Source organism: Anolis carolinensis, unplaced genomic scaffold (assembly GCF_035594765.1).
Source record: "Anolis carolinensis isolate JA03-04 unplaced genomic scaffold, rAnoCar3.1.pri scaffold_7, whole genome shotgun sequence".
Lineage (NCBI taxonomy): Eukaryota > Metazoa > Chordata > Lepidosauria > Squamata > Dactyloidae > Anolis > Anolis carolinensis.
The window spans coordinates 1,056,876-1,081,964 of NW_026943818.1; the positions used below are offsets into that span (position 1 = coordinate 1,056,876).

At 46.5% G+C, this 25,089-nt stretch overlaps 1 protein-coding gene across 11 annotated transcripts in view; it reads right to left on the reverse strand.

Annotated features, from left to right (window-relative positions):
- The window catches only part of dennd1a (DENN domain containing 1A), a 203,359-nt gene that overhangs the window by 167,408 nt on the left and 10,862 nt on the right, over window positions 1-25,089 (reverse strand). For all 11 annotated transcript variants that reach the window (XM_062959488.1, XM_062959482.1, XM_062959484.1 and 8 more), the window contains exon 2: window positions 21,453-21,517. In XM_062959488.1, the coding sequence (XP_062815558.1) occupies window positions 21,453-21,517 (65 nt within the window). The remainder of the gene's footprint in view (window positions 1-21,452; window positions 21,518-25,089) is intronic.

Sequence of the window (25,089 nt, forward strand, 5' to 3'; positions counted from 1 at the left end):
GTCACAAGTGGATGGTGAAGCGGCATGTCTCCCAAAGTCCTCGTTGGCCACTCAAACACCACGTATTTGCTAAGGATACATCCCAAAGGACAGATCCAGAAGAAGTGGAAACCACATCCCTCCAACGGAAAAGGAACTTGCAAAAACGATGGGTCCCCTCCCGCGAGAGCAACCACCATATGGTTCAGGACAGTTCGTGGCCTGCGTGGATTCGTAGGAGAACCCTGGCAAAATAAAAAAAACCTTTGCTCAAGACTCTCGGGAAGCTAAGTAGGAAGGCACGGGATAAGAAAGGAGTCTTTTCAGGGATCAGCCACTGGTGAAAAGATACGGAAACAAAGGGGAAGAATAAATGCCCGGTTTTCTCAATGGAGAGAAGAAAGCAGCGGGGTGCTCCACGGAGCTGCTCTGGGCCCCGCCAGTGTTCTTTTGCGGACTCATTAATGATCTCGGAAAGGGGGCGAACTCTGAAGTGGCCCCACCGGCAGGAACACAACGGCGTGTTTTCATCAGCCGCAAAGCTCGGAAAGATCTTCTCAAGCCAGGCATTTGGGCAGGTTTGGGAGAGGGAGAGAGGAAGAGAGGGAAGGAAGGCGCCAAGGGAGACGGGTGCGAATCTACCAAGATTCAAGACATCCATTTCTTTACCCAGACACACAGTGTATATAGATACATATCAGAGTTGTGCACAGAACCCATTTTCCTTTAATTCATACATTCTTTCAGCCGATCATCAGATCCCCTCTGTTTTCGTGAACACGTGATGCTCCATGCCTCGGAAAGACAGAATGCATGTGTAGTATGGAGGCCCAGCTTCCATGCCTGCCTGCAGCCGAGCGCCTCCTCTAGAATAAGAAAGGCAGAACTTTCCCCCTCCTTGCCTTGAGAGTATGTGTATGTGGCATGCAGGCCTAGTACGGGTGTCTGCCTGGAGCCGAGCGCCTCCTCTAGAGTAAGAAAGGCAGAACTTGCTCCCATTTTGACTTGAGAGAGTGTGTATGTGGCATGCAGGCCCAGTATGGGCACCTGCCTGCAGCCGAGCACCTCCTCTAGAGTAAGAAAGGTAGAACTTTCTCCCACTTTGACTTGAGAGAGTGTGTATGTGGCATGCAGGCCCGGTATGGGTGCCGGCCTGCAGCCAAGCGCCTCCTCTAGAGTAAGAAAGGCAGAACTTGCCCCCTCCTTGCCTGGAGAGAGTGTGTGTGTGGCGTGCAGGTCTAGTACAGATGTCTGCCTGCAGCAGAGCACCTCCTCTAGAGTAAGGAAGTCAGAACTTGCCTCCTTGCCTTGAGAGTGTGTGTGTGTGGCATGCAGGCCCAGTATTAGCGCTTGCCTGCAGCCGAGCGCCTCCTCTAGAGTAAAAAAAGGCAGAACTTGCCCTCTCCTTGCCTTAAAAGAGTGTGTGTGTGGTGTGCAGGCCCATAGTGGATGCTTGACTGCAGCCAAGCGCCTCCTCTAGAGTAGAAACAGGTTAGAAAGCTCCTTAAAGCGCGAGCCTGCCTGCAGCTGAGCGCCACTCCTCTAGAATAAAAAAGCGTAAATGCCTAAAATGATGGGAAGAGGGGCTTGGGAAGTGCTTCCCCCATAATAAGATGATAGAAAACAGATCTTTTGGCACCTCGGAGTGAAAGATATCTGCCCTCCTGATTTCAGGAGGCCCCCACCGAAAGCTGGGACACGAAACGGGTCAAAGTTTACCCCGAAAGCCCAACCCTAATACATATACAAGTTTCGAGGTTTGCATGAGTGCATCCATGGTGCGGACTGTTGGTCAATGAAACGCCATACCCGCAACACCAGTCTGCCCTGTACAATTGCGCATGGTGCAATCTCGTGCACACACCCTGCCTTCTAGAATCAAGGAGGTCTCCAAACGCACGCAATTCCATATTAAACGCAAACAGAGCGAAGCCGGTACTTAAGGAGTGTAAAGAGTTTGAGATTCTTCTCGGAAGAACAGCATGCATCCTACCAGCCGGCGATTTCCGCACTTTGTTGGGCTCCTTCTCCGAAGGTAATCTGGGCAAAAGTCGCGCCGACTCTCTCAGCACCGCAGGAGCCACCGAACACCTGCCTGGATGCATGTTCTCACTTCGCAATCAATATTTAATGGCATTGATCAAATCCAGGAAGCGGCGTTCACCTCTCAGAAAGGAAAAGGGGAGGAAGACGAGGAGGAGGAGGAGAAAAAGAAGTAATTGAATCCGACAACGTCACTTAGAAGCTGCTACTCCTTCGCCGCCAACAGAACCGTCCAACACATGCTGGACGTATTTGCCATCTTGCGCACAACCAACCAACAGGACTGACAGATTTTTGAGAAGGAGAACAACCAGGAAGCAGCTTGAGGAGGGCAATTGGAGGCGGAACACCAGCCAAGAAGGATCATGGAGAGAATGCAGATTAGGAAGACGCTCCTCGGGCTCAGCAGGGTTTTAGAGCGGGGTTTCCAAGCGGTGTGTTGCGACGTCGGAAGGGCGTAGGTGTGTCGCGCAAACGTAATAAGACACCCCCACGTCCACGAAGAAAAGGAATAAATCATATATTTTAAAGATCTATATATATAAAAGGGTCATGAAATTTCAGCCTACGACAAAACAACAAAACTACACATCCCAGAAACACTAAACTTGGCAGCACAACCCCTCATCCATGCCTCTACGTTCATACAACAAAAAGGAAAGAAAAATAAAGTCCTAATTAGAGGGAAAGGAATAATTGTTTTTATCCAATTGCTGCCAGTTAGAAGGCTACACTCCGCCCACTTGGTCTCCTAGCAACCCAGGGGACAGGCAGAGTTAGGCCTCACTTAGGCCTCTTCCACACTGCCTATAAGATACAGATTTTCTAATTTTAACTGGATTATATGGCAGTGTAGACTCAAGGCCCTTCCACACAGCTATATAACCCATTTATAATGGACTTAATGTCAGGGGAAAACCTTTACCTTTGACCTTAACTACCACCAATTCCTCAATACTTTATTTCCCATACCACCAGACTTCGCCACAGCAACGCGTGGCCGGGCACAGCTGGATAAAATGCACACTGAAGTGGATTATATGGCAGTGTGGAGTCCGGATAATCCAGTTCAAAGCAGATAATATAAGATTCTAAATGGATTATATAGCTGTGTGGAAGGGCCTTGAGTCTACACTGCCATATAATCCAGTGCAAATTAGATAATCTGTGGAAGAGGCCTAAGTGAGGCCTAAATCTGCCTGTCCCCTGGGGCTGAGTTGGTTGCTAGGAGACCAAGTGGGCAGAGATTAGCCCTCTAACTGGCAGCAATTGGATGAAAACAATTATTCCTTTCCCTCTAATTAGGACTTTATTTTTCTTTTCTTTTTGTTGTATCAACCTAGAGGCGTGGATGATGGGTTGTGTTGTCAAATTTCGAGGTTGGGGGGCCTGTAGTTTTGTTGTTTTGTCCGCTGCCCTGATGCCATTACTCTTTTATATATATAGATATGTGTGTGTGTGTGTGTGTGTGTGTGTGTGTGTGTGATGTGCATAATTCCCATGGAGTAAACAACAAAACCACTGGACCAAATCACACCAAATTTGGCCACAAAAGACATTAGTCATCCAATCAATTTGCAAGTGGCAGCGTGTCAGCAAAAATGGCTAGGCGTGTACACGCGTGTCATAGGTTGGCCATCACTGCTCTATGCAGACGATCGTGCCATCACCTGCAGATTCAAATGCAATGGTTCATTGCCTTTACATCTGCAACATGCTGGCTGTAAAGCTAAGATTTGCAGGTTCTTTACATCTTCTAGGACTCTTTTACAGCCTAGTGGAGCTCTCAGATGGAAGAAGTTCGGGCCTTATGATCGAGTCTACAAACAGGATTAATTAGCAAAGGATTTGAGGCGCAGTTGGGAACAAGGAAGCCAAAACAATGAATTGTTTAAATACTTTGGCGCGAGATCAAGGTTCCCAGGCAGCCCGACACTTTCCAACACTCTCAACCTGACCGACGGACTTCATCATGAGATAGGAATGGCGCTGTCAAAATAAACCACCTCTCAAAAAATTATAATTTTTAAAAATGCCAGTTTTGCCAACATATATGTCGCCCAGGCAACATTAATTAGAAATCAATAGCTTGGGATATATCTGAATCAGATGCATCTGAAATAGGGAGGACAATGCAAAACAGAACAGAACTAAAAGAAGAACTAAACCAAACAAAACCTTTGGATACAAGTGGTATGCACCACGGGAAAGAGAAAGCGGGAAGCGTGGTCCGAAAAGGGAGCCCAGGCGCATGAATGGCGAGAATGTTGCCTCTGCGAAGCATCATTAGCCCAGAGCCGGTGGAAACGGCCAGTCCGGCGCACTCCGCAAATGCGTCTCCGAGACACACATTCCTTGTTGTTTCTTTGGTGCTAATTGCATGCCAGGGAAGCCAGGAAACAACACATTCTTTTTCCTCCGCTTTCAAGTAGACCTCATCATTATTTCGGGCTACACATCTTGCTCTCCAAAGTGGAATGATATACATATATATCCTCTAAAGCATTTCCAATACGGAACAAAACGGGCCCAAACAGGAGGGGCGGAGGGCGAATCACCGAGCGAAAGAACGGGAAAATGAGCACAAGAACGAGGACGGCGAAGGAGTCTAGCAACCAGACGTTGTTGTTTTGCTCCCTTTGTGTCCGTTCAGGCCAACTCTGAGTTGCGGTGACGCCTCCCCGTAGTTTAATCCAGTGGAGTTTTTGCCATTGCCTTCATCTTGGGCTGAGACAGTGTGACTTGCCCAAGGTCACCTTCTATCTACCTTTATCCGCTCGAGTCATCCACAAACTGCTTCTTTATTTTAATAGCTGCCTGCTCTCTGCTTGAGCAGTGATGGCATGATCGTCTGCGGGTTAGGGTGAGCTCCCACCATCAGCCCTAGCTTCTGCTTACCTAGCAGTTTGAAAACATCGATGTGAGTAGATAAAAAGGTACTGCTTTGGCAGGGAAAAAGAGGGAAGCCTTGCCTCTGTTTGAGTCAAAGACAGAGATGGAAAAAGAGGGAAGCCTTGCCTCTGTTTGAGTCAAAGACAGAGATGGAAAAAGAGGGAAGCCTTGCCTCTGTTTGAGTCAAAGACAGAGATGGAAAAAGAGGGAAGCCTTGTCTCTGTTTGAGTCAAAAATGGAGATGGAAAAAGAGGGAAGCCTTGCCTCTGTTTGAGTCAAACACAGAGATGAAAAAAGAGGGAAGCCTTGCCTCTGTTTGAGTAAAACACAGAGATGGAAAAAGAGGGAAGCCTTGTCTCTGTTTGAGTCAAAGACAGAGATGGAAAAAGAGGGAAGCCTTGCCTCTGTTTGAGTCAAAGACAGAGATGGAAAAAGAGGGAAGCCTTGTCTCTGTTTGAGTCAAAAATGGAGATGGAAAAAGAGGGAAGCCTTGCCTCTGTTTGAGTCAAACACAGAGATGAAAAAAGAGGGAAGCCTTGCCTCTGTTTGAGTAAAACACAGAGATGGAAAAAGAGGGAAGCCTTGTCTCTGTTTGAGTCAAAAATGGAGATGGAAAAAGAGGGAAGCCTTGCCTCTGTTTGAGTCAAACATGGAGATGGAAAAAGAGGGCAGCCTTGCCTCTGTTTGAGTCAAAGACAGAGATGGAAAAAGAGGGAAGCCTTGCCTCTGTTTGAGTAAAACACAGAGATGGAAAAAGAGGGAAGCCTTGCCTCTGTTTGAGTCAAACACAGAGATGAAAAAAGAGGGAAGCCTTGCCTCTGTTTGTGTACTGTCTGACTTCATTGTCAATTGTATAACGGCACTGAATGTTTGCCATATATGTACCTTGTAATACTCTCTGAGCTCCCTCGGGGAGTTAGAGCGGAATATAAATAAAGTATATTATTATCAGAGAGTCTGAGAAATACGGATCTAAAGAACACTTACTAAACAAATCCAAGTCAACAGCACATCACCCTCTATTTAAGCACGCCAACCACTTCTAAACCATGAAAAGGAAGCACAATAACTCAACAATGCATTCGCGGACGTGATGTGGATGGAGAACCACAATATGTGGATGAAACGTTTGTCATCCTTTGTCACAACAAATTGTAAACAGTCAATGAATCTCATTCCCGTCGCCGCCTCTCCAAATAGCTAAAGACCCACAAAACATTACAATTTATGTTAAAACGAGGATGAGAGATGGCGGAAATCAATAAACGGCTGTACACAGATTCAAACGGGTTGCCATTTCAAATCTCGGCCGAGGCAAAAGCGACTTTCCAGCAAAGCCGCCGACGTGAAAGAGGTGTCCTTTCAGCTTCCCTTTAAGCCATCTCTCTACCGTCACGGCACGGTTGGCTCTGGACATCATTAAAATGTAAAGTTAATGAGGATTCGACGGCAAAACAGAAGAAATGTAACCTATTTCCAGGCAGGGAGTTCTAACGCTACAATCAGAGGGAGAGGCTCTTTGATGTCTCTTTGTCTCTTCTCATTAATTTCCCTTTTTTTTTTCCTTCTAAAGGATGTTTTAAAAAAATATGCACAGAAGTTTAAACATGGTAATTACAGCGAAAACCGCAATGAGGTCATTCCGTTTTTGCGAAAGTTGGGAATAAACAAGACCAAGGCGCATCTTGAGATATTTTCCTCCAATTGCCGGTCAAATCGAAGAAAGAAATCCTATCCCGAACTCAATGATAAAAGGATTTCCGATTACAATATCTATATATATAAAAGGGTAATGAAATTTCGGCCTAGGACAAAACAACAAGACTACACATCTCAGAAACACTAAACTTGGCAGCACAACCCCTCATCCATGCCTCTACGTTCATACAACAAAAAGCTCCAGCTACTCCAGAAACCGGCCAGGCTTTGAGGCTGCAAGGCTATTCACTGCTATTCCACCTGGCCAACAAAGGATTCCCATAAGCCACAGCAACACGTGGCCGGGCAAAGCTAGTATATATATATATCTAGCTGTGCCCAGCCACGCGTTGATGTGGCAAAGTGGTGGTGGTATTGGTTAAAAATTGTTGTGTAATTTTTATTTGACGTTATTTGCATTTTTAAATTAATTTTATTGTAAGTTATATTTTTATTTATAATATTTTATTATTTTCTTGTATTATTTTTAGTTATTTTCTGTTATTATAGTATTTTATTGTATCAATTTTTTAGTGTTTTTATTATTTTTTATTGGGTTGCTAGGAGACCAAGTTGGAGGAGCTTAGCCTTCTAACTGGCAGCAGTTGGATAAAAGCAATTATTCCTCTCTCTCTAATTAGGACTTTATTTTTCTTTTCTTTTTGTTGTATCAACCTAGAGGCGTGGATGATGGGTTGTGTTGTCAAATTTCGAGGTTGGGGGGCCTGTAGTTTTGCTGTTTTGTGGGTCGCCGTGATGCCATCACTCTTTTATATATATAGATGTTTTAAAATTAATGTATCAATTAAAATGTAAACATTACAATAGATCGTCAACAACTCCAACCCAGTACAATGTTTACCGTGGCACGTGGATACACACCGCCATCGTAGTGACTTAGTATCCGCGATGGCGCAATGGATTAAACCAGCGTTTCTTAACCTGGGGGTCGGGACCCCTGGGGTGGTCACAAGGGGAGGTCAGAGGGGTCGCCAAAGACCATCAGAAAACACATATTAATTCACAGCACTCTCCAGAAGTAGGTGAACTACATCTCCCTTAAATCACGGTCAATTCCTCCCAAATCCCTCCGGTATTTTCTGCGGGTCATGGGGGTTCTATGTGCCAGGTTTGGATCATATTGAGTATTCATGCCAAGTTTGGTCCAGAGTCCACAGTGCTCTCTAGATATAGGTGAACTACAACTCCCAAACTCAAGGTCAGTGCCCACCAAACCTTCCACTATTTTCTGTGGATCATGGGGTTCTGTGTGCCAGGTTTGGATCAATTCCATCATTGGTGGTGTTCAGAATGCTCTTTGATTGTAGGTGAACTATAAATCCCAAATGCCTGTCCTAACGGCATAGGAAAAAATTTGGTGTCCTTGCTCCAGGCGACTGGAGGTGGACTCTAGGTACGGCCGCGTGAATTACTACATCAGCAGCACATCTTTTAGGCATAGAAATGCCCGCCCCGATTGATAACTTGCTGGAGGAATATCCCGCCATCCCGTTTGCCATGCGCAAGCGGCTCCGAAGCATAGATCACTCAGCTGTTGCCAATTAGGAAATCTTACCCTAAAGTATTGTTTGAAACGAGACGTCTTCCTTTCATGCTTAATGGAGAGGGCCGGGAGCGGTGCGGAGTGCCCCGTGGGTAGTCTTTAACTGGGTATTTGCTCTCACATGTGAAAATAGTTGGGGAAATCTTCCCTTTCTCCCCCCCACCCCAACTCCACTTTTATTTCTTTGCAGCGGTCTGCTTTAACCAAAGAGGTTTATGGGGTGATTGTGAGAAGAAGAAGGAAGGTTACCGTGAGTGCGGATGCTCGTATTGGCAATCATGCCTTGCGGAGTTACGAGCTCTGAGGCAGGGCTGAGCTTCTATCCCTGTCCTGCGACGCCTGCCAGGACACAGGGGGCGGGGCTAGAGGAGGGGGCGGGGCCTCTATACCCTGCCCCCGTGTTCTAACAAGGGTCTCAGGGGAGGTATACAGAGGCTCATCCCTTTCTTGCACTCTTGGGAAGAGGCCCCACCCCTAAAAGTCCTAAAAGGCCTCTCAGGAGAGTTATAGAGGCTCAGCCCTGACTCATGCCCTTGGGAAGAGGCCCCGCCCCCAGCCCTAGCCCCGCCCTTTAGTCCTAAAAGGCCTCTCAGGAGAGATATAGAGGCTCAGCCCTGTCTCGGGCTCTTGGGAAGAGGCCCCGCCCCCAGCCCTAGCCCCGCCCTTTAGTCCTAAAAGGCTTCTCAGGAGAGATATAGAGGCTCAGCCCTGTCTCGGGCTCTTGGGAAGAGGCCCCGCCCCCAGCCCTAGCCCCGCCCTTTAGTCCTAAAAGGCCTCTCAGGAGAGATATAGAGGCTCAGCCCTGTCTCGCGCTCTTGGGAAGAGGCCCCGCCCCCAGCCCTAGCCCCGCCCTTTAGTCCTAAAAGGCCTCTCAGGAGAGATATAGAGGCTCAGCCCTGTCTCGCGCTCTTGGGAAGAGGCCCCGCCCCCAGCCCTAGCCCCGCCCTTTAGTCCTAAAAGGCTTCTCAGGAGAGATATAGAGGCTCAGCCCTGTCTCGGGCTCTTGGGAAGAGGCCCCGCCCCCAGCCCTAGCCCCGCCCTTTAGTCCTAAAAGGCCTCTCAGGAGAGATATAGAGGCTCAGCCCTGTCTCGGGCTCTTGGGAAGAGGCCCCACCCCCCACCCCTAGCCCTTTAGTCCTAAGCCTCTCAGGACAAATATAGAGGCTCAGCCCTGTCTCGAGCCCTTGGGAAGAGGCCCGCCCCCTTCCCTAGCTCCGCCCCCTGTGTCCCAACAAGCGCCTCAGGAGAGGTATAGATTCTCAGCCCTGTCTTGGGCTCTTGGGAAGAAGCCCCGCCCACTCCTCTAGCTCCGCCCCCTGTGTCCTAACAGGAGCCTCAGTGGCTCAGCCCTGTCTCTGGCACTTGGGAAGAGGCCCCGCCCCATGTCCTAATAGGTGCCATCACCGCCCCCCTGGATCTCTGCAGTGCCCACCAGGGAGCAGTAGCGCCCACTTTGGGAAACACTGATTTAAGTCATTCATAAAGATCCTGAACAGAACCGGTCCCATAACCCTGTTCAAAGCACTCCACTCGTCATGTCTTTCCAGGATGAAGAAGAGGAACCATTGGGGAGAAGAAGCACCCTTTGGGTTCAGTTGCTGAACCAGTTCCAGATCCATTGAATAGTAGCCTTGCCTAGCCCACTTTGGATGAGTTTCCTTGCAAGAAGGTCACGGGGGACTTTGTCAAAGGCCGTCCTGAATTCAAGATAGACTACATCCAAAGCATTCCCTGCATCTACCAAACCAAAGTATCATCTGTTATGAAATCAAGATACACTACATCCACAGCATTCCCTACATCTACGAAACCAAAGTATAATCTGTTATGAAATCAAGATACATTTCATCCACAGCATTCCCTGCATCTACCAAGCCGAAGTATCATCTGTTATGAAATCAAGCTACACTACATCCACAGCATTCCCTGCATCTACCAAGCCGAAGTATCATCTCTTGAGGTCATTTTCCATCCTGATTCTGTCCTCTGGAGTATAAGCTCTCCCTCACAACTTGGTCCCATCTGCAAACGTGATCAGATCACCCAAGTCATTCTTGAAGACGTTGAACAGGATGGGGCCCAGGACCAGACCCTCTTTATGGCACCCAAATAGTCCCTTCTTTCCAGGATGAAGAGGAAGAACTCTTTGGGATGGGTCGCTGAACCAATTCCAGACCCACTTTGGACACCCCTACCGTAGGAGACCCCAGCACCCAAAACATCGGGATCCCTTGAAGGAGCCTTTAAGACGAAATAGATTGCCTGTAACAGCCTGTGAACTTGCGTCCATTACGGCACAAAAGCTCCAGCCCTGTTTCCAATTACCTTTCTCCATCACAAAAGAAAGTGACACCGGGTACCTTTGGTATTCACGGCTGCTTTTAAATGCACTTTTTATAGACTATCGCGCCATTCATTCAAGGAGAGCGGCGCTTGAAAGACATTGAACTAGCGCTGGATTGTATTTCTTCCTTCTCCGTCCTTGAGCAAAAAGGCCAAATGGATGGTGCCGAGCGCAAGGAATATCCACAAGAAACCCAATGGTTGGATGGACACATGCGTCTGCACCAGAATATGATGGTATCACTTGAGGTTAAGCATCTTAATTGGGTCACATGCATGGTGCCGAGCGCAAGGAATCAACAAGCAACCAACGGTTGGACGGACACATGCGTCCGCACCAGAATATGACGGCATCACTTGAAGTTAAGCATGTTAATCGCACCACATGGATGGTGCCGAGCGCAAGGAATATCCACGAGAAACCAACGGTTGGATGGACACACACGTCCGCAACAGAACATGCCTGTATCACATGAAATTAAGCATCTCAATCAGGCCACATGGATGGTGCCGAGCTCAAGGAATATCAACAAGTAACCAACGGTTGGATAGACACATGTGTCCGCACCAGAACATGCCTGCATCATATGAAGTTAAGCATCTTAATCGGGCCACATGGATGATGTTGAGCGCAAGGAATATCCACGAGCAACCAACGGTTGGACGGACACATGCGTCCGCACCAGAACATGCCCGTATCACATGAAGTTAAGCATCTTAATCGGGTCACATGGATGGTGCCGAGCGCAAGGAATATACACGAGCAACCAATGGTTGGACCAACACATACGTCCGCACCAGAATATGACGGAATCACATGAAGTTAAGCATCTTAATCAGGCCACATGGATGGTGTCGTGCGCAAGGAATATACACGAGCAACCAACGGTTGGACGGACACATGTGTCCGCACCAGAACATGCCCGCAGCACATGAAATTAAGCATCTTAATCAGGCCACATGGATGACGCCGAGTGCAAGGAATATCCACGAGCAACCAACGGTTGGACAGACACATGTGTCCGCACCAGAACATGCCCGTATCACATGAAGTTAAGCATCTTAATCGGGCCACATGGATGGTGCCGAGCGCAAGGAATATCCAGGAGCAACCAATGGTTGGACCAACACATGCGTCCGCACCAGAATATGACGGAATCACATGAAGTTAAGCATCTTAATCAGGCCACATGGATGGTGTCGTGCGCAAGGAATATCCACGAGCAACCAACGGTTGGACGGACACATGTGTCCGCACCAGAACATGCCCGCAGCACATGAAATTAAGCATCTTAATCAGGCCACATGGATGACGCCGAGTGCAAGGAATATCCACGAGCAACCAACGGTTGGACAGACACATGTGTCCGCACCAAAACATGCCCGTATCACATGAAGTTAAGCATCTTAATCGGGCCACATGGATGATGTCGTGTGCAAGGAATATCAACGAGCAACCAACAGTTGGACGGACACATGCGTCCACACCAGAACATTCTCGCATCACATGAAGTTAAGCATCTTAATTGGTTCACATGCATGGTGCCAAGCGCAAGGAATATCCATGAGCAACTAACGGTTGGATGGACACATGTGTCGGCACCAGAACATGCCTGCATCACATGAAGTTAAGCATCTTAATCGGGCCACATGGATGGTTCCGAGCGCAAGGAATATCCACGAGCAACCAACAATTGGATGGACACATGCGCCCGCAGCAGAACATGTCCATATCACATGAAGTTAAGCATCTTAATCAGGCCACATGGATGGTGCCGAGCGCAAGGAATATCCACAAGAAACCAATGGTTAGACAGACACATGTGTCCGCACCAGAACATGCCTGTATCACATGAAGTTAAGCATCTCAATCAGGCCACATGGATGGTGCTGAGCACAAGGAATATCCACAAGAAACCAATGGTTGGACAGACACATGTGTCCGCACCAGAACATGCCCGTATCACATGAAGTTAAGCATCTTAATCAGGCCACATGGATGGTGCTGAGCACAAGGAATATCCACAAGAAACCAGTGGTTGGACGGACACATGCGTCCGCACCAGAACAAGCCCATATCACATGAAGTTAAGTATCTTAAACGGGCCACATGGATGGTGTCGTGAGCAAGGAATATCCACGAGCAACCAATGGTTAGACAGACACATGCGTCCGGACCAGAACATGCCCACAGTACATGAAGTTAAGCATCTCAATTGGGCCACATGCATGGTGCCGAGCGCAAGGAATATCAATGAGCAACCAACGGTTGGATGGACACATGCGTCCACACCAGAACATGCCCGCATCACATGAAGTTAAACATCTCAATCGTCCTCCTTGTCCATCTTTAAAGCCTGCTTTAAAGCCATTAGTTCATTGTTTCTTTTTAATCTCAAAGACTCTCTAATTAAAGGGAATGGAGACGGAACAGCTAACTTCACATGCAAAAGAAGGGGGGAAATTAGCACTCGTTAACAAGATTACCTGTTGTGATTAAATAAGCACAAACAAGGGGGAGAAAAACTGTAAACTGTTTGCAAATTTTGTGAATGAGCAGGAGGCAAGAGTTTTAAAAACCCTGTACTTTAAAACCAAAGCTTTCTCCCTGCGACCCAAAGCCATGCAAATCCATCCTCTCTATTCACAACAATTTGCTTGCCTCCCGTTATTTCAATGCGAGTCCCAAAACCTTGTTTAACAAGCACTTAATTGCAAAAAAGGGGGCTTCGTGGATTGGGAAAGTCCTTCATGCGCTCCCTTTCCCAAATGCTCAAGGAGAGCTGAAGTGGGCTCTCTCCTCATTCTGTTTGGGGAGGCAAAGCATGGGAAAGGAACCCTTTTCAGGACGGAAAAAAAACAAAAACCCAACACAAAAGACTCCTCGGAAAGCGAGGGAGGGAAAGGCATTCGTAACTTTCGAGAAATACCCGAAAAAAGTAAAGTTCCGCTGCGTACAATTAGAACAAGGGTCCAAAAAAGAATAAAAAATGGAAGTAAGCTCAATCCATTTGAACAAATAATACAAAACGAAAGATATATATATATATATATATATAGAGAGAGAGAGAGAGAGAGAGAGAGAGAGAGAGAGAGAGAGAGAGAGAGAGAGAGGAACATAAAAAACTGAAAGGAACAACTAGCAAAGTTTGTAACATAATAATAATAATAATAATAATAATAATAATAATAATACAGTCCTAGACACTTGGGAAGTGTTCGACTTGTGATTTTGTGATACGAAATCCAGCATATCTATCTTGTTTGCTGTGTCATAATAAAATAATAATAATAATAATAATAATAATAATAATAATAATAATAATAATAATAATAATACATCACACAGTCCTAGACACTTGGGAAGTGTTCGACTTGTGATTTTGTGATACAAAATCCAGCATATCTATCTTGTTTGCTGTGTCATAATAAAATAATAATAATAATAATAATAATAATAATAATAATAATAATAATAATACATCACACAGTCCTAGACACTTGGGAAGTGTTCGACTTGTGATTTTGTGATACGAAATCCAGCTATCTATCTTGTTTGCTGTGTCATAATAAAATAATAATAATATTTTTCTATCCCGACACCATCTCCCCGCAGGGACTCAGGGCTGCTTACACAGGGCCAAGCCCAAAAACAAATAATAGGCAAAATAAAATACATATAAAACAGCTGACTTCACCCCGGTAAAATAATAATGGAAATAATAATAAAATAATAATGGAGATAAACGAAGGGAAAATAAAAAGCAAGACCCTCAAGGCGGTCTTAAGAATGAAAATAAAAGCAATGGAGTGGTCACAATAATAATAATAATAATAATAATAATAATAATAATAATAATAATAATAATATTTTTGTATCACGCCTCCATCTCCCCAAAGGGCTCACATGGGGACCAAGCCCAACAACACAAGTTAAAACATACAACAATCAATTAAAAATATTATAACTACATAAAACATTAAAAACACAATTATGGAGACAAAGACATTTGAAAAACTCCCTGTTTGGGCGGTGATGGCACGATCGTCAGCGTAGATGAAACTCTCTATCCCTAATGGCAGTGGATGGTCATTTGTGTAAATGAGGGATAGAAAGTATGTATAAGCGTAAAAATAGTAGTAGATGCCAAGACTGGTAGATTGTATTGAATATTATTATTAATAGGCAGTAAGAGCACCTAGAGCTTCAGAAAGCTTTGGCTTAACCATTTCAAAGCTCCCTGCTTGGGCGGTGATGGCACAATCGTCAGCGTAGATTGTATTGAATATTATTATTAATAGGCAGTAAGAGCACCTAGAGCTTCAGAAAGCTTTGGCTTTACCATTTCAAAGCTCCCTGCTTGGGCGGTGATGGCACAATCGCCAACGTATATTGTATTGAATATTATTATTAATAGGCAGTAAGAGCACCTAGAGCTTCAGAAAGCTTTGGCTTAACCATTTCAAAGCTCGCTGCTTGGGCGGTGATGGCACGATCGTCAACATAGATTGTATGGTGGATTGTATTGAATACTAAATGATGTATAAAAAGTAAATTTTGCCCTGCTAAGAATCTTTGGAGCTTCCCGGGCACAACCTCAACCCGCTACAAAGGAGTCCGGCGCTGTCCGATTTCCCGTCCCGTCTCCTCCAAGAGAAGAAAAACTGACAGATCACAGGAGTTTGCCTTTGTAAACCAATTCAGGAACTTTCATGCTTCTTATTTGTTAGGCCAAAGGTTAAATTGCTGACCTCCAACCTCCTGCTTAGCGGCCTTTCCCTTTTTTCTGTAAAGCTTTCTTTCTGGCCGGTATTTACATGGATTAGTCCCTTTTCACGCTAAGCAGGAATCTGCTCAAAGCCAAAGCCTCCCGGTCCTCCTGCTTGTACGACACACACACACACACACAATGGAGAAAAGCAGCCACAATTATTCGGCCGGCCGTAGACAATGACCATATTGTGGGTTTAGCCCCGAAAGGGACGGAGGAGGAGGAGAGGGCGGCCGGAGAAAAGAAAAAGGGTCTTATCCGGCATTCAGCGGAAAGCAAACAAAGCCAGCCCACTGTGAACTTGATGAAGATGTCAAGCTCTCTTAAAATATATATAAAAATCAACAAAAGGAGGTTTTCTCCAGCACCCCCTTTGCGACACAGAAAGGGAAAGGGAGGGGAAGTCCTGTGACCAAGGCGGGATTCAGGCACGGAAAGTCCCAAAAGAAGGCCGCCCTGACTTCTGGAAGTCCATCGAGGACGTCACGCAAAACGACAACCCCACCGCCTCTGACGTACTTCCAGGAAGGACATTAAGCATCCAAAACATAGGCAGGAACTTATTTTGTACCTCCTGGGAGCAACACTAGGCTTTGCATTAACTTCTGAACGGGGCGGGACGAGGATTGTCCAAAACTCTGCTTCTACTTGTACAACCCCACCGCCTCTGACGTACTTCCAGGAAGGACATTAAGCATCCAAAACATAGGCAGGAACCTATTTTGTACTTCCTGGGAGCAACACTAGGCTTTGCCTTCACTCCAACACTAGGTTTTGCATTAACTTCTGAACAGGGTGGGACGGGGATCGTCCGAACTCTGCTTCTACTTGTTCGGGACACCGGGTGATCCATTAGAGAGAACTTATGGAAGGCTATCACTAAAAAAGGAGGTTTTCCCCTTGACATTAACTTCTGGGGTCAGTGCTCATCTTCAAGCCGAAGAACCGGCATTATCCGTAGATGCCTCCAAGGTTGCATAGAGTGCTGTTAGCGTTCCACCGGAGCAGTACCTATTGCTCTACTCCAATTTGCATGTTTTTGAACTGCTAGGTTGGCAGAAGCTGGGGCTAACAGCGGGACACAAATGCAAAGGCAAAGGCAAAGGCTTCTCCTTACATTTCCGGCTCTGGATGCTGTGCTCATCTCCAAGCCAAAGAACCGGCGCTGTCCGTAGACGCCTCCAAGGTTGCACTGTGTGCTGTTACGTTCCCACTGGAGCGGTACCTATTGCTCTACTTATCTTTGCATGTTTTCGAACTGCTAGGTTGGCAGAAGCTAGGGCTAACAGCAGGACACAAAGACACAGGCAAAGGCAAAGGCTTCTCCTTACATTTCCGGCTTTGGAGGCGGTGCTCATCTCTAGCTCTTGGGAAGGCACTCTTCTCCGTTTCTAAGCCGAGGAGCCTGTGTTATCCATAAACACCTCCTGGTCATGTGGCCTCAGAGTAGATAACAGCATATCAACAGACCCAGGCAAACATTCAATGCCTTGTTACAATGACATACAGTGAGACACAAACACACAAGAAAAGGCAAAGGCTTCTCCTTTCATTTCCGGCTCTGGAGGCAGTGCTCATCTTTAAGCCAAAGAACCGGCATTGTCCGTAGACACCTCCAAGGTTGCATTGTGTGCTGTTAGCTTCCCACCAGAGCGGTACTTATTGCTCTACTCACATTTGCATGTTTTTGACCTGCTAGGTTGGCAGAAGCTGGGGCTAACAGCGGGACACAAATGCAAAGGCAAAGGCAAAGGCTTCTCCTTACATTTCCGGCTCTGGATGCTGTGCTCATCTCCAAGCCAAAGAACCGGCGTTGTCCGTAGACGCCTCCAAGGTTGCACTGTGTGCTGTTACGTTCCCACTGGAGCGGTACCTATTGCTCTACTTATCTTTGCATGTTTTCGAACTGCTAGGTTGGCAGAAGCTAGGGCTAACAGCAGGACACAAAGACACAGGCAAAGGCAAAGGCTTCTCCTTTCATTTCTGGCTCTGGAGGTGCTCATCTCTAGCTCTTGGGGAGGCGCTCTTCTCTGTTTCTAAGCCGAGGAGCCTGTGTTATCCATAAACACCTCTTGGTCGTGTGGCCTCAGAGTAGATAACAGCATATCAACAGACACAGGCAAACATTCAATGCCTTGTTACAATGACATACAGTGAGACGCAAATGCACAAGCAAAGGCAAAGGCTTCTCCTTTCATTTCCGGCTCTGGAGGTGGTCTCATCTCCAGCTCTGGGGGAGGCGCTCTTCTCCGTTTCCTAGCCGAGGAGCCTGCGTTGTCTGCAGACACCTCCTGGTCCTGTGGTCAGCATGATTGCTTGGAGTGTCTGTTTACCTTTTCCTGCCGAAGCAGTACCTATTGATCTACTCCCATTTGCATGTTTTCAAACTGCTAAGTTGACAGAAGCTGGGGCGAACATCAGGAGCTCACCTCGCTCCCTGGATTCGAACTGCCGATCTTTTGATCAACAAGTTCAGCTACTTGCAGTACCTACTTGATAGTGCCTGCACCTAATGTCACTGAGGAAGTGGATCATGGGATTTCTGGGCCTGTGAGCCAGCAGGAGATGTTGTGTCCTAAACCTGAGTCGTCTCTGTCTCCAGTAGCTGGTGAAGGCCACATTCCAGAAAGAGGCCCAGATGTTGTTGAGAATCCCAGCAGACTTCAAGGATGCCACCACCATCACCCTTTTCAAGGAATTGGATAGAACAGACTGCGGGAACTATCCAAAGAAACGTCTGAGCGCTCGCGGAAGCCCTACCTCTATCTAGGAAAGCGATTCTTCCGGCCCGCATACGCAGCAGTACCTGCCAGCGGCGGAGGCTGGGACTTTGATAATTTTAAGGCAGAGGCGCCTGTGATCTGCCGGGGAAAATAAAAGCGGCGACTCCGCCGAGGTCAGAGCGCAAAGTAGGAAGTTCTTAGTTCCGCCAAGTACTCTTTCCAGCTTCCAGCGGGAACCAGATTACGGGTAAACGCTACACCGGGAGCCAGTTCAAATGCAAATGTGCCCATTCTCTCAAACAATGATCGACTCCCTCCGCGGAGTTAATAATTTCCCCGGGAAGATTCCTCTCCCTTTTCAACCTAGTGGTATGTTTAGCAGAAGAGAAGAGAAACACACAGCGAGGCTGAGCGGCCCGGCTCTTTTGAATGCCTTTGTTGTATTAAGAAGAGAAGAAAAAGAAGAAGAAGAAGCGGGAGCTGAAACTGCCGTTTCCGAGACTGACTGACTAACTAATCCCGGGTCCGTATAGACCGTTAACAGACTCTGTCCCATGTGCTAGATAACACGTTTAGGTGTCTAACTTAAACCCGTCGCGATGTGCGAGTCTGGTTTCCTTTTGAAAGGAAAGGTTTAAGCTCTACTAAAGCGCTTTTCTGAACGCGCTAGCGGCGGGATTTTCACCGGTGCCTCGCACAAAAAGATGAAAGAGAAGGTCCTTAGAGAGAAAGGCCTTGTTCCGGCGCGACCGCGTGGCAAAGCGAAGGAGCCACGGCTGCCGCGTCTGATGTCTCCTCCGACAACGCACCGCCCGACACAAAGGCCTCCCCGACGCCGAGATGGGTTTTGTGAGCGCTTTCCAACGCTCTCGCTTTGGTGACTTATTTTGATCAGTTGCTTTAGACTAACAAATGCAAGGTTTCCCTTTTTTCCCCCCTATGCCATTAGCGGCGGATTTATCCCCGAATCCTCCGCGCTCCTCCTCCTAACAAGGAAGGTCCTTCGGAACAGGTCTCGGAAATCGTAGGGATTCGGGTTTTTTTTTCTCTGACTTTCTCTCAGAAAACAAAATAGGCAGAGGAATCAAAGGCCTCCGGATTTTCCCCATTTTCTCATTCACGGCATTCAACATACTTTCCGTCTCCACGTATAACGACGATTCTATTTATTACGAGAATCCGGGTGATAACGCGTTCGAAAGGGGATTCGTATCAAAGCTTCCGAGGGCAACGCGGGGGTGTTTCGCTCCCCTCTTTTCCTTCTTTAAAAAGTCTTAAATTTGAAAGTTAAAGGAACAGCTTCCAGCGCCCGAGATCTGAGAGCGGAAACCGGCCCTCTGAAAGCCGTTCTCGTTAATAATAGCCCACCTTCTCTGCTGATTAGCTCTCGTTAATAATAGCCCGCCTTCTCCGCTGATTGACCGGCTCCTTTGCTTGATGCAAGACGTCCAGGGCAATGAAAATACACGCTTGAAAATCAATAACGCTGCCTCTAAAGCAGAGGTTCTCAACCTTTTCCTAATGCCGTTCCTCACCCTCCAACCATAATATTATTTTCGTTGCTACTCCATTTCATTTATTTTATTTATTGCTATCTGTGCCCGGCCACGTGTTGCTGTGGCGAAGTCTGGTGGTATGGGAAATAAAGTATTGAAGAATTGGTGGTAGTTAAGGTAAAGGGTAAAGGTTTTCACCTGACATTAAGTCCATTATAAATCTATATATATAAAAGGGTAATGAAATTTCAGTCTAGGACAAAACAACAAAACTACACATCCCAGAAACACTAAACTTGGCAGCACAACCCCTCATCCATGCCTCTACGTTCATACAACAAAAAGAAAAATAAAGTCCTAATTAGAGGGAGAGGATTGTTTTTATCCAATTGCTGCCAGTTAGAAGGCTAAGCTCCGCCCACGTGGACTCCTAGCAACCTACTCAGCCCAGGGGACAGATTATCTTATTTTAACTGGATTATATGGCAGTGTAGACTCAAGGCCCTTCCACACAGCTATATAACCCATTTATAATGGACTTAATGTCAGGGGAAAACCTTTACCCTTGACCTTAACTACCACCAATTCCTCAATACTTTATTTCCCAGACCACCAGACTTGGCCACAGCAACAAGTGGCCGGGCACAGCTAGTGGGTTATATAGCTGTGTGGAAGGGCCTTGAGTCTACACTGGTGAACACTGGTGGAGTTTGTGGAAACTAGACCTTGACATTTGGGAGTTGTAGTTGCTGGGATTTATAGTTCGCCTACAATCAAAGAGCATTCTGAACTCCGCCAACGATGAAATTGGAACACAGAACTCCAACAGAAAATACTGGAAGGGTATTTAGGAGTTTAGGAGTTGTAGTTCACCTACATCCAGAGAGCAATGTGGACTCTAAACAATGATGGATCTGGACCAAACTTGGCACCAATACTCAATATACCCAAATGTGAACACTGGTGGAGTTTGGGGAAATAGACCTTGGGAATTGTAGTGGCTAGGATGTATAGTTCACCTACATCCAGAGAGCACTGTGGACTCCAAACAATGATGGATCTGGACAGAACTTGGCACAAATACTCAATCTGCCCAAATGTGAACACTGGTGAAGTTTGTGGAAAATAGACCTTGACATTTGGGAGTTGTAGTTGCAGGGATTTATAGTTCGCCTACAATCAAAGAGCATTCTGAACTCCACCAATGATGGAATTGAACCAAGCTTGACACACAGAAATCCAACAGAAAATACTGGAAGGGTTTGGTGGGCATTGCCCTTGAGTTTGGGAGTTGTAGTTCACCTACATCCAGAGACTCAAACGATGATGGATCTGGACCAAACTTGGCACAAATACTCAATATGCCCAAATGTGAACACTGGTGGAGTTTGTGGAAAATAGAGCTTGACATTTGGGAGTTGTAGTTGCAGGGATTTATTTCTTTTGATATAGAATTATTATTATTATTATTATTATTAATAATAATAATAATAATAATTTTATTTTTATACCCCACCCCATCTCCCCAAGGGGACTCGAGCGGCTTACATGGGGCCAAGCCCAGGAAAAGCAGACAATATAAAACACAACAATAACACAAATCAATCAACAATAAAGCAAGTCATAAAACAAATAAAATCATATAAAACAACATGCTTGATAAAATCCTGGGTTGGCTCCTAAAAAGAACTGGGCCATAAAAGTGCCAGTAGTATCAGATACAGTCGGTGAGAGGACGATACAAAATCCTCCTAGGGATGTCTAAACAAACGAAAAGCTAAATATCTGGAAGAGATTTGTGTTGCAGTGTGACATATATCAGGAGGGAAGCATTAACCCAGCTCTAGCACTAAGTATGTACAGTGGGGGAAGCAGCATTACTCTGCAAATATTTAATATGTGTTTTGGGCTCTAATGTGTCCACAGAAGCCATGTCCGTTACCTGTGCCTGTTGCCACCGGATAGGTCACTTCGGCGTAGACTTCAAAGGTCGCTTCCGGGTTTTGCCTGGAAAACAACAAGGCGATATTATTAAGTCGAATAGACCCCCCAAAATCAGAAGATACAATGTACACAACACACAATTTGCAAGAAAAATAGAGATAGGTCTGAGCTTTCCAATGTGCTTCAAAACTTTACGGCAACGTTGTCTGCTCTGAGAGACACCAAGTAAACATCACTTAACTTAAGCCCAAGCCCGACCAAAAGCCATGAGATCATGCCCCACACACCTGGGTTTCAAGGGTTTCTCGCGGAGTCTAATGAATCTATCCTTCACTCCCTCTGTCCAGAGACCTAATCTGATATCATGGGAAAACTCCCCACCTGCCAAAGGAAAATGGACCTTTCACCGGTTTCCCTTTCCCCTGTTGCCAAGGAACAAACATTGGAATCCAAAACATCCCCTGTCTCATCTTCAACTACCTGGACTTCTCTCACCCTTTCATCCAGCACCACACCAGAGTCCGGTTTGTTATGGGCCCATAACCCTTTTCACCCAGCACCACACTGGAGTCCAGTCCGGCATCAAGCACTTGTGTAGTCACCTTTTCCGCCAGCACCAAACCAGAGTCTGGTATGTTATGGGCCCATAACCCTTGTCACCCAGCACTACACCGTAGTCCAGTCTGGCATCAAGGACTTGTGTAGACACCCTTTCACCCAGCACCAAACCAGAGTCTGGTATGTTATGGGCCCATAACCCTTGTCACCCAGCACTACACCGTAGTCCAGTCTGGCATCAAGGACTTGTGTAGACACCCTTTCACCCAGCACCACATCAAAGTCTGGTATGTTATGGGCCCATAACCCTTGTCACCCAGCACCACACTGGAGTCCAGTCCGGCATCAAGCACTTGTGTAGTCACCTTTTCAGCCAGCACCAAACCAGAGTCTGGTATGTTATGGGCCCATAACCCTTGTCACCCAGCACCACACCAGAGTCCAGTCTGGCATCAAGGACTTGTGTAGACACTCTCACGCAGCACCACACCAGAGTCCGGTTCACCCAGCACCACACCAGTGTCCAGTCCGGCATCAAGCACTTGTGTAGACACCCTTTCAGCCAGCATCACACCAGAGTCCAGTTTGTTATGGGCCTGCAATTCACCCCCATAACACACAGACTCCGGAGTTGTAAACCCATAATCCCCCTCGTCCTCTGAGAAATCCCCAGCCTCTTGCTGAGTCCCAACACCAATGAGAAGCAGACTTAGACTCAAAACCAATACTCTGCACTGTCTCTATACGACTTTATTCTCAAAGATGCCACCCCGTCCATTTAGCAAGAGGCCTTCTAGAGAGCTATGTCTTCTTGGCAATGGAATACTTTGCAGAATGGTTAATCCAGACCTGCTGATCAGGTTGTAGTAACATGAAGGGCAACGGCCACACTTCACTGGACGCATCACCGTCCATTAATCTCACTGCAAATCGCACCGGGCGATTATGTTTTTCCCCAAAAAAGTCATGTCACAAGGCAAAAACGACATCTGTGCTAAAACGCAAGATTGTTATGCTTCGATTTCTGAGACGAGAAGCATTTGTGATTTTTCCTAACGCTAAAAGACCATTCAATATCCACCCGTCGGGGGAACCGAAATGCAAAGACCACCAGCCCCGGCTGCTCCGCGTTCCCTATATGCAGACTTGATGATTAATTATTGCAACACGTTATTTAACAGTAGCTATAATTAGACCGAGGCAGCCTTTCAACACCTCCTGGAGCCGTTTTCAAAACGGACCCACAGTTTTGCTCCTTCTGTTTTCATTTCAGCTAAATGCATGCTTTCATATTCCAAAGGCGTTGCCCAAGATGGCTTGGAGAGACACTCAAAGGACCACCAGCCCTTTATATTATATATCTCTATATATAAAAGGCTTTTGGCATCACAGCGACTCACAAAACAACAAAACCCAACACGCCCCAAACTCTAAAATTGGCAACACAATCTATCATCCCTGCCTCCAGTAAGATACAACACAATCACACAAAAAACACAATCACAACACCAAAAAAAAGGCCAAAACCCACAACAGGCAATATACGCATGCACGCAGAACTCAAAGTATTTTTCAATAAGTGTTGGATAAGTGAGACTCTGCTGTATATGTATGTAATGTACATAATTCCCATGGAGTAAACAACAAAACCACTGGACCAAATCACACCAAATTTGGCCACAAAAGACATAGTCATTCCAATCAATCTGCATGCGGCAGCGTGTCAGCAAAAATGGCTAGGCGTGTCAGTGCTGACACGCGTGTCATAGGTTGGCCATCACTGCTCTAGGTCTTATTTTCAGGGGATGTCTTATTTTTTCCATGAAGAATTCACATTTATTGTTGAACAAAAAAAAATGAGCATTTATTATATACTGTACAGTAGTTGTCACCACAAACCAGCATAACCAGACAAACGGTGAATCCTATCAAGAATTTCTTGTTACTACCAATATTTTCATCCATGGTACGTACATTTACCAATCCTGCATGCTCTGGTGTTCTGTTCGTTGGGCATCCTTCCAAACAAAACCTTTGCTAGATCTTACTTTCGGGGAAGACCTTATATTTAGCAATTCAGCAAAACTTCTGCTAGGTCCTATTTTCTGGGGATGTCTTATTTTAGGGGAAACAGGGTGTTTTTTAATTCTATCCACTGATTCGGCTGCATGTCTGCTTTCTTCATGGCCTCTGCATGTGGACCACGCTTAAATGCCGTCCCAAAGTCCAGCTGACAAACAAGCCCCGCGATATATTTGAGGCGACGCAACCAACGGCACTGACGGGTCCGTCCGTCCCCCCCCCCCAAAAAAACAAGCCCCCATTTGTTTTGGTAAGTGCTGAAATAAAAAGGGGCTTTCAAAAGCTTTGAGAAACACGCGCGGGCGACAAAGGACACATTCTTGATTCCAACAAGCTAGCACCTCAGCGGAGATTTGTTAAGTCCTGTTCAAACATCTTGTAACTTTGGAGAAAGGAACGGGGGGAGACGGAGACGTTTTGCAGAAGCATTTCACCTGGAATAAGACAAGAGTCCAGTTCTGGGCCCCACAATCCAAGGAGGTTAACACGGAAGGGGTCCAGAACAAGGGCTGGAGACCATGAATCCCTCGGAGGAGCAGCATAGAAAGTCACAGAACCCTAGAGTTGAAAGAGACTACATGGGCCATACCTGGAGGGAAGGCCGAAGTCTGCCCAGGCCTGGTCTCGATCAAGATTTCAGCAGGGATCCCATCAGGAAGTCTGCCCATGCCTGGTCTAGATCAAGATCATCAGGTCCCTGACCCAGGACCTCCTCTGGACACCTCCCAGCTTGTGGAGATCCCCCTTAAATTGTGATGAACTGGACACAATATTATTCCAGGTGATGTCTGACCAAAGCGATGACAAAGAGCGGCCAAATAACAAAGCCAGCGGACCTGATGGGATCCCTGCTGAAATCTTGTTCTAGACCAGGCCTGGGCAAACTTCGGCCTTCGCTCCAGGTGTTTTGGACTTCAACTCCCACAAGTAAGTAGTAAACTTTTATTGTGGTCAGTGACCAGCTCATAATAGGGGTACCTAGTCCCTTACATCCA